The following is a 9,705-nucleotide window of genomic DNA, read 5'->3' as shown; positions in this document are numbered from 1 at the left end:
AGCTAAAATAATAATAATAATAATAATAATAATAATAATAATAATAATAATAATGTTGTTGTTGTTGTCTTCGTCTTGAATCATATTTATTTATAAAGAAAAAGTATAGGTAGACAATGAAAATATTAAACAATATGTTCAATTTACTAGGTGTGCGGATGATTATTCTAATATTAAGATTTAAGTTAGTAATTTAGAGTGTAGTGTGTTATACTTGAATTCGGCCAATTTTAGAGTCCGTTGTTCATGTTGTTCAAGAAAATTATTGATTACCTAGTATAACCTATATCTAAATCATAAAAAATAACTAATATTTTTATTGACGGTATGAATAGTCGTCCAAAAAATTAAATATGATAATATAATTATATAAAATATTTTATACTGTGAGTATATAAAAAATAAATTGTATCAATGCATTAAAATTAAACTTTTTTAAAGATTTGAGAGGTTTAATACGTAAGTTCATGGGACTTATGATGGTATAACACTGCAACCCCTTATTTGATATTGCATAAATGACTCGCATAATCTACTATTAACATACACCAAATGAATTTTATTTAGATACAAAACATGAGAGCTTCTATATCAGTAAGGGTTGAATCTCTCACTTTAGAATTCTTCGAGAAAGTTTGAAATTAATATACTTTCATACAGGAATATCTTTAATTCTTGATGCTTCATATCCTGAAGTATTTTAGTGGAGAGACATCGTCATCTAGCTTTGTGGAATTGTGGTATACGCCAGTTTAATCAAGTCCTGCATTTTTATTTCCTTATAAATTGGAGGACTCTCTTCTGTCACCAACTCTTTTACTGGTCCATACATTCTTGGACATTCATCCTGAACATGTTGTCTCAGAGAACATGAAACCAAAACTAGTGGACCTACTTTCTGTGCAAGAACTCCGTGCTTGGCGCTCATAAACTTGTCATTTGTGATCAGCTGTAATCAGTACTAAGACATTAATAGGTCAATTGAAGAACTTAAATGTTTGTTTAATTTTGTAGAAAATTATATACAAAGGTATATAGTAACGTAGTAATACACAATTGGATATACAATATAAATCACTACAAAAAACATTGATGAATTTATTATAATCACCTGCATCGTATCACCAAGATTAATGATGAAAGAACCAGAAATAGGAGTGACATCAATCCACTGGTTCTTGTAGAAGAACAGTTACAAAACCTACATCTGTATGAGCACTTAACCCCCAAGTGAGTTCAGGCTCAGGGCAAGGAGGGTAATAATGTCCAAGCATGAAAATCCCTTTAGCTCAATCTATGTCCTTAAGGTAACTGCATTCTAGGCCTAATGACTCCAAAAGCGATTCTAATTTCTAACAGAGTCAGTGCCAGTTTCTTGACATGATCTAAGTACTTAATTGTTATGTCTCTTCAAACATATCAAATCAAATCATCTAACAGTTTTCAATTATCAACTTTATATGATGACAAAATACATGTAAGTCTCTACCAAATCAACAACTAGGCTGGAGTTTTAGTCTTTATGGCTGTCATGAACGAATATCTTTGGTAACTTGGTCAAACCAGCATCAACAAGACCCTTCACACCTGCTTTTGTTTCATCAAGAAGCTTTAATTCCTTGTTCCTATCATAACCTCCATCTTCATGATCTGCTTCCATCATGTTTCCTCTGTTTTCAATAAAATTTCTTTATTCAATTAAGAACTTAATTCATAGTATCTGAAACCTTGCATGTAATGTTATTTTCTCTGCCTTGCTTGCCTTAATGTTATCAATTATTGGAAGTCAGCTTTGATAATTGCAACATTTATAATATAATCAAACATTGAAACTCGAAAGTTTATAAAGTTTGTAAAGATTGAATATTTTATTGCAACACAAAAATAGTTTTGGAAGAAGATAAAAAAAAAAACACAAGAAAAAGTTGCGCCATCAATTTGGGAGTAATATTATCATTTTTCTAATAACTTAATAACTAATAATTTTTCTAGTTAAGTTACAAAAATTCACAACTAATAATTTTTTATATCATTACAATATTTTTTTTCTAATAACTTAATAACACTCAAACAAACTCTTAATATCTCGGGGTCATGAGATTTATAATAGTACAACCACACTTATTAGATGCCACGCCATTTTTAGAGTCCAAATTATACTCCAATCAATTTTAGGATTCTTATTTGATATTCCATAAATAACATCATCTAGTTTAACATACACCAAATGAATTTTGAAGGGACTTTTATTTATCGGAAATATTTGGTAACCAAAGAAAATCAGCCAAAATCAGTCATAACTTGCCTTATTTAGCATTCATTAATTGTTACGACAATTAATGAATACTAAATAAGGCAAGTTCTGGCTGTTTTTTTTTTTTTTTTGTCTCCTTAGCACTATCCTTATTTAAATACAAGATGAGAGTTTTTAAAACTGAAAATGTTGAATCTCTCACTCTAACATCCCTCAAGAAAGTTTGTAATTTAGTTTCATACAGGAGTATCTTTAATTCTTGATGCTTCATAGCCTGAAGTGTTTTAGTGGAGAGGAGACATCGTAATCTAGCTTTGTGGTATACACCAGTTTAACCAAGTCCGACATTTTCATTTCCTTATAAATTGGAGGATTCTCCTTTGTCACCAACTCTTTTATTGGTCCATACATTCTTCCACATTCATTTTGAACATGTTGTCTCAGAGAGCATGAAACCGAAACTCGTGGACCCACTTTTTGAGCCATAACTCTGTGCTTGGCGCTCATAAATTTGTCATTTGTGATTAGCTGTAATCAGTGTTGCGACATTAAATAAGTCACTTGAACAACTTAACTATTTGTTTGATGGAATATTATATAACAGTAATACATGATTAGTTAGGTATTTGCTTAAAATAGAAATTAAATTCGATATAAAATATAAAGATTAAAGTACGTTTTTCTAATGTTTAATTTTTTTATTTTTAATATGAGTTTTTTATTTATATCAAAATTACTTCTATACATTTTTAATTTTGTCTCTAAAATTTTAAACAGAATTAACGTTCAGAATAATTTTAACATAAATAAAAATATTAAGAACAAAACAAAATAATTTTTAAGAGGAATGCTAGGGGTCAGCAACTTTTGTGATTTGTAGCCATCAAATAGCCATCAATGATGGTTTTAATGGTGTGAGATTAGTGTAAGATTTCATCCAATGGCTCACTTTTATTTGCTGGTTACATGCTGGCCAGAATTTAACAAAATTGCTGACCCTAAATTTTTTCATATAAATATTAGAGATAAAAAATATATTTTACTTTTAATATAAATCCTGACACAACTAATGATAAAATTATGATCACCTGCATCATGTCACCCACGTTAATGATGAAAGCACCAGGAAAGGGAGTGATATCAAACCATTGATTTTCATGAAAGACTTGAAGTCCACCAACTTGGTCTTGTAGAAGAATAGTTACAAACCCCAAATCCGTATGAGAACTTAACCCCCAAGTGAGTTCAGGCTGAGGGCAAGGAGGGTAATAATTTCCAACCATGAAAATCCCTTCAGCACAATCTATGTCCTTGAGATAATTGCCTTCTAGGCCTAATGCCTCCGAAAGTAATTCTAACAGCGTGAGTGCCAGTTTTTTAAGATGATTTAAGTACTCAATTATTACATCCCTGCAAACAAATGAATCTCACACGTCAAGGAAATAAATAATTTTAACATTTTTGGTTTGTGATTTTAGTTTTCAAATTTTATTTTCTCTTTTTTATTTTTATTTTTTCTTATACAAAATTTTAAATAATGAAAATATAAAAAATAAAATAGAAAGGTAATTAGTTCCTTCTAAATAAAAATAAAATTCATCACCTTATTTAAAGAAAAGAAATAGTTATTACCTAAGTTAAATTAATAGATAAAAATTCATATACAGTTATTTTTATAAAAAATAAATAGTAAAAAACATATTGAATTAGTAGGTTAAGAACTAGTCCATTTTAAATAAGAATTTTATTTAAAGGTTTGCAGCCGATCAATAGTTATTGCATACATAAGACGAGATTTAAACTTTTTGACATTTAAAAACGAACGAGTAAATTAACCACTGACTAATCCAAATTAGTGAGTGTATACCAAACTAAACCAAGCTAGAGTTCTACTCACCTGCAAATAGAAGGGAGTTGGTGAGGGTCAAGGGGTCCTGGTGCCAATAAACAATAGAGGGTGTCCCTCCAATTAACCTCTGAAGTAGAAAAATTGAAGTTGGTGTTGTAGAACACTCTCTTTGTAATATCACGTGAATAGAATTCTCTCTTCACCTCAGCATCTTGCTCATGAAATTTACGCACCCCATGCTCATGAAATTTACGCACCCCATCAAGCATTTCATCCAAAACACTCTGTGGAATTTCATGGTTGACCACTTGAAAGAACCCCCATTTTTCACCTGCATCTTTGACTTTCTGAACGATCTCATGGCGTGAATTACCTTCTTCGTGTAGTGATCCCAAATCAATAACTGGAATACTAACATTGGTAGCAGAAGAGGAAGAAGAAGGAGAAGAAACGTTGACTTTATGGTTATCATGAACGAATATTTTTGGTAACTTAGTCAAACCAGCATCAACAAGACCCTTCACACCTGCTTTTGTTTCATCAAGAAGCTTTAATTCCTTGTTCCTATCATAACCTCCATCTTCATGATCTGCTTCCACCATGTTTCACTCTGTTTTCAATAAAATTTCTTTATTCAACTAAGAACTTAATTCATGGTATCATATCATAACAAGAGTCGTGTTCTACTTGATTTTCTTCTGCATCAGTAGCCATCATGTTCTTCAATTCCACTCTCTTTCTGATAACAGCACATTGCGCTATCCATAAAAACATGTGGTTAGTTTCTTTTTTAATTTCCTCAACCTTATCTCTCTAATGTCATTCTCTGCTTCTCTGGAAGTCTTTTTTGACGCCGGAATTTAGTACTATTTTAAATTAAACTTATCGAGTTTATGAACTTAAGTTGCCATAAGGGAAAAAAAAAGGGGTGAAAATTTGTAAAAACTATAATCAAATTAATTAATAGTTGTAAATAAAATATACAAAAATTAGATATCTATTTAAATATAAAATTATTATTTTTCAACAATATGAGTAATGCAAAATAATCGTCCGTGCAGTATGATCAATTGAAGTTTCTATACCCAACTTTTTTCCAATGTCATAAAAATTTCAACAACCACTATCATTTAATTGTTTCAAAAATGCCACCTTTTTTTTTTTAATCAAAAAGCTCAACACAACAAGTGGAGCAACATAGTGAACAAATTGGAAACACCAGGTAAAGGCATAAACTATTTAATAAAACTACATGATACCCCTTGTCATCTTCGGCATTGCCATCAACAACAGAAGGGATCCATACCTAGCCACTCCTTGAAGTTCATTAACGACTGGTGAATAATATTGTCAACCCCTTTTCTTTTATTTTGAAAGATCCTCATATTCCTTTCAAGCCAAATATTCCAGATTATAGCACAGAAGGATACCATCCACCTTTTGCGCTCCTGCTTACTATTTGGTAACTCAGTCCAACTCTGAAAATGTTTTTTTAGCGTCCCTGAGCATGACCATTGCCTTCCAACAAAAGATAGCCATGCACACCAAACCTACCAAGAAAAATCACAAGCAAGAAACAAGTGGTGACCAAATTCAACACCGTTATTACACAACACACAGACCACATCTTTTTGGTTAACCACTCCCAACTGACTCAGCCTCTCCTTTGTATTGACCCTCCCAGTCAAGACAAACCAGATAAACAATTCAACTCTTGGTGGGACTAGACCCTTTCATACAGTCCTAGTAAAGCTAAAACTCGCTATATCCTCCGGAAGCAATTCCACCTGCAATTCCTATACAAAGGAGTTAGTAGAAAATACACCCTGTTTATCAAACTTCCACACCACTCTATCCTCTCTGTCATATACAAGATTAACCAGTCTTAATGTTTCATGCAACTGGTTCAGCAGGTCCAACTCCCATTGGAATAACTCACGCCTCCATTAGAAATTCCACCTCCACTCTAACCCGTCCCAGAACCCACAATCCCCTATGACGGATCCTTTTTGGTTTGAAACTGAGAAGAGTCTCAAAAAAGTATCTTTCAGTGGCCCACCATGCAACCAAACATCATCCCAGAATCTCGTTCCTCTCCCATCACCAATTTTCATAGACAACCCATTAATTATCTTCTGTCTTACTCGATGATCCTTGAACTGAAATACCACCTTTTTAGGGAGTGGATATTGATATTTATTTTTAGACAATGAGTTTGGTTTTTTTTTTTTTTTGGACAAAACATGATAGTTGTTATCTATTGTTAGTGCCCAAATAGTACCTTATAAATATCATCCATATTTAAATTTGGAAAAATTTAGGTAATTAACAATATTGGTGAATAATGGATATATCTAATATTTATTTTACTAGGTGTATAGATGGTTATTCTAATATTAAAATTTAAGTTAATAATTTAAAGATGTAATGTATTTTTATTTTATTGATGATTATTTATATGGGTTAATACTCAAATTAGTCCCTGAAAGATCACCCGATCTTCATTTTCGTCCCCGAATATTTTTTTTAATCAAATTAATCCCCGAAAGATTTAAATGGAAACCACGTTCGTCCTTCCGTTAGGTCACTGACGTCGCCGTTAGAAACTGCTGACGTGGAGTGTGACTTGGCTGCCCACCCTAACACCTGGCATGGTGTGTGTATTGCTGACCAGATATGTTTAGTGTGTTGCATCAATTTGGTCCCCAAGTGTGAGATTAAAAACCCTAATTCCCAACCTTCGAAGAACACGGTTCCCTTGATTGAGCGTTGTCGCAGACCCAGGTGTTGTGCTTGCGGGAGGAAGTTGGTCTCGGCGCCATGATGGGAAGCGGAAGTGGAGGGGCCGGTCGTGGGTTTCCATCGCCGTCACAGAGTAGTTATACATCGAGCTCGTCCATGCGAAGAAGAAGACAAAACCATGAAGAAACCTGTTTCTGCGGTTTGAAAACCTTGATTAAGAAATCAGGGACATCAAAGAACCCAGACCGGTTGTTCCATACCTGTGCAAGATATCGGGTGAGTTTAATTTTGTATGAATCATAGCATGATGTTGGCTTCTACTCTTGTTCTGGGCTTTACACTGTTGTTCAATTTTTCCAGAAAGGGAACCATTGCAATTTTTTTAAATGGGTGGAAGAAAATGAAGATGTAGCTGTTGCAGAGGGTTCCAGGGGTGTCCCAGAAATGGAAGGAGAACTGGACATTGACTATGAAGATTGGAAGATTAAGTTAGCATGGAAAATAGGTAGTTTAGAAGCAGAAGTTAGAGCACACAGAATGTTATTGTGCTTCATGTTCACTATTGTGATGCTAGTCATCTTAGTAGGAGTGTTAGTTTGCATCTCAGATATGTACAAGTAGGGCTGGTTTTGTTGTTTCCAGTACCCTAGCTAAAGTATTGTAATCTGAAACCAGAGTTTATCAATGGCTATTTGGTTTTTGGATAACCTGTGGTGAAAAGATAAAATGTAAAGAAGCAAATGGCAAACCAGACACATAACAAGATAATAAAGTTTCTTTAATTTCTTAATATGAAGTTTCATAACAAAAGGTAGTAGAATTCCTAAAAGTGATTCAACAGAAACACTTCATACCAAGGCATAACATGCACCCAAAATAGAGTCATTACAAAACATTGATGCTAGATATTGTTTAACAGAAACATAAACATGTCTTTCTTAGTCTAAAGCCTAGAACAAAAAAAAAAAAAGGTTGCATATGTTTAGATGGATGTGCTTCAGATGGCGTCGTCTTTCTTCCTAGGCCGTTTGAACCCTGGAGTCGGGATGAAGGTCATAAAACTTGCAAGCTTCTTGGTTGTGGCAGCACTAGATCCTCTAATTGTTCCAACAGAAATTGGAGCTTTTGCTGTTGGGGGAGCAGGTTGGGGAGAGGCAGCTCTTTTCCCTTTTCCCTTACAAACTTGAAGCTTTGGTGGTCTTCCCCTCATTTTAGCCTGCATGACATGGTAAACACCAAACTGAGAAACTAAACAGCTGTAGTGAAATGAAATTGAAGTTAAAGCAGTAAAGCAAACCGGTGTTGTTTCAGTGGTTGCATTTGACCGCTTTGGTGGTGGGGAAACAGACAGAGGGAGTGGATTATGCAGAGTTGCACTATCAGCATCAGTTGGGAGCTCGTTTGGTACATCAGAAGGGAGCTCATTTGGTACATCTGTGTTCGGGTTAGTTAAAGCCAGTTGCAGCTGCATTAAACGTGATTCTTCTTCAGCATCAGCCTGTTTCTTCTTCTGGCATGTTCTCTTGTTGTGTCCAACCTCACTACAGAACATGCATCGGATGGGGTTATATTTTCTCTTCATTCTTGTCTTGGACCCAGATCCTCCATCATCTTTGTCTTTTCTTCTGTTCTTTGTCGGTCTACCTGGTTTGGGCTTAATTGGAGGGGGAACTGGGGCAGGACGACCTGTTTTTTCCCATAACTCTTGGCCCTTGACTGGATTAACATGGAAAGCATACGTTTTTCGGTATGATTCCATGGTTAACCACTCATGGCAGTAATCCTCAGCCCTCTTATCATTCTTATCTTGTATACAGGATATGGCATGCATACAAGGCATACCTGTGGCAGCAGTTAATATCTCAGACATAGTTTTGCAGTGTAAGAAAAGTACACTTCAGAATCTTAATCTTAATATAGGGTGAGAATTTATACCTGTCAATTGCCAGAATCTGCATGTGCAAGTTCGATTTCCTAAGTCAACAACCATTGTTGTTGGCCAGCCGTGAACCTCGTATAACTCCTCATTCTGATCACCACTCCATTGTGGGCTCCAATGCTGAGAAAGCTTTGTCATTGCCTCCAGCCTGCTCTGTTGCACTGGAGGCAGAAGACCTTGGTAGTTGGCCAGTTTCTCCCTATTGTCAATCATGGATTTCATTATGATCCTCCTAACCTCCTCCGCCAGTGTAAGGATAGGCTTACCCCTATCATGTTTGGTCCTTGCATTAAATGATTCACAGGCGTTGTTACAGATAGTGTCCATTTTAGGCCCTTCACGAAAATGAGATTTCGTCCATGCTTCTCTCGGCCACTTATCCAGATAAGCCCAGGCTCGTTCATTCAACACCTTCACCCTCTTCATATTTCTTTCAAACTCAGTAACGGTTCTGGACATCCCTCTATTTTACATACAGCCCTCACTCTCACATTATCATTTTTAATGAAATTGATATTCCTACCCCATTGTATGGTATAATCTCTAGTGGCATTCATGAAGTGTTGTTTAGACTTAAAGATCATGCTAACCTCAAGCTTCAGAGTTCCAAATTTTGCCTTTTCATTGTATGGTGGATAAACAGTAGGCTCCTCCTCATCAGAGTCCAGGACCTTATCCATATCTTCCGAGTGCCAGGAGTCACAGTCGGATTCAGTCTCACTACCAGAATCCTCTCCAGAGTCTGTCAATCCAATCACAACACAGAGGTCAGTTATCAAACTAATATGTCTGTTAAAAATAAAAAAACATGATTAATATAAGTCGAATTAGAAACCATCAGTTACCTGAATCTGATGGGTCATCCTCTTCAATGTCTTCGTAGCTAGAGTCATCTGTGTCAATAACCTTGTCTTCCTTTCT

At 34.9% G+C, this 9,705-nt stretch overlaps 2 protein-coding genes and 1 pseudogene across 4 annotated transcripts; all 3 read right to left on the bottom strand.

Moving 5' to 3' along the window:
• Positions 1–526: 526 nt before the first annotated feature.
• LOC148566390 (deacetoxyvindoline 4-hydroxylase pseudogene) lies at positions 527–1,663 on the bottom strand (annotated as a pseudogene).
• Positions 1,664–2,154: 491 nt separating this feature from the next.
• LOC107644844 (deacetoxyvindoline 4-hydroxylase) lies at positions 2,155–4,965 on the bottom strand. 3 transcript variants are annotated; one of them, XR_015883273.1, is made up of 4 exons: positions 4,152–4,965; positions 3,343–3,664; positions 2,399–2,782; positions 2,155–2,243 (listed from the first exon to the last, which is right to left on the bottom strand). XR_015883273.1 is itself a non-coding variant. In XM_088486478.1 (4 exons), exons 1-4 carry the CDS (start codon positions 4,875–4,877, stop codon positions 2,522–2,524), a joined length of 1,212 nt encoding a protein of 403 aa, XP_088342604.1. In that variant the 5' UTR covers positions 4,878–4,956; the 3' UTR covers positions 2,155–2,521. The 3 variants fall into 3 exon arrangements, 2 of the variants coding, with proteins under 2 accessions (XP_088342604.1, XP_088342603.1); XM_088486478.1 differs by having other exon boundaries at positions 2,155–2,782; positions 4,152–4,677; positions 4,775–4,956; XM_088486477.1 differs by having other exon boundaries at positions 2,155–2,782; positions 4,152–4,919.
• A 2,877-nt stretch (positions 4,966–7,842) lies between these two features.
• Positions 7,843–8,427, bottom strand: LOC148566389 (uncharacterized). The gene is made up of 2 exons (XM_088486479.1): positions 8,143–8,427; positions 7,843–8,061 (listed from the first exon to the last, which is right to left on the bottom strand). Exons 1-2 carry the CDS (start codon positions 8,425–8,427, stop codon positions 7,843–7,845), a joined length of 504 nt encoding a protein of 167 aa, XP_088342605.1.
• Positions 8,428–9,705: the final 1,278 nt, after the last annotated feature.

Source organism: Arachis ipaensis, chromosome B5 (assembly GCF_059453495.1).
Source record: "Arachis ipaensis isolate K30076 ecotype BB chromosome B5, ASM5945349v1, whole genome shotgun sequence".
Lineage (NCBI taxonomy): Eukaryota > Viridiplantae > Streptophyta > Magnoliopsida > Fabales > Fabaceae > Arachis > Arachis ipaensis.
This window is presented reverse-complemented; position numbering and strand designations above follow the sequence as displayed.

Coding starts and splice junctions, on each gene's coding strand:
- LOC107644844 (XM_088486478.1), bottom strand. CDS start 4,877: ATGTTTTTATGGATAGCGCAATGTGCTGTTATCAGAAAGAGAGTGGAA. Junction 4,678..4,774: donor TCAAGTAGAACACGACTCTT/GTTATGATATGA, acceptor ATGAAGATGGAG/GTTATGATAGGAACAAGGAA. Junction 2,783..3,342: donor ACGTGGGTGACATGATGCAG/GTGATCATAATT, acceptor CACTGATTACAG/CTAATCACAAATGACAAATT.
- LOC148566389 (XM_088486479.1), bottom strand. CDS start 8,427: ATGAAGAGAAAATATAACCCCATCCGATGCATGTTCTGTAGTGAGGTT. Junction 8,062..8,142: donor CAACCACTGAAACAACACCG/GTTTGCTTTACT, acceptor CATGTCATGCAG/GCTAAAATGAGGGGAAGACC.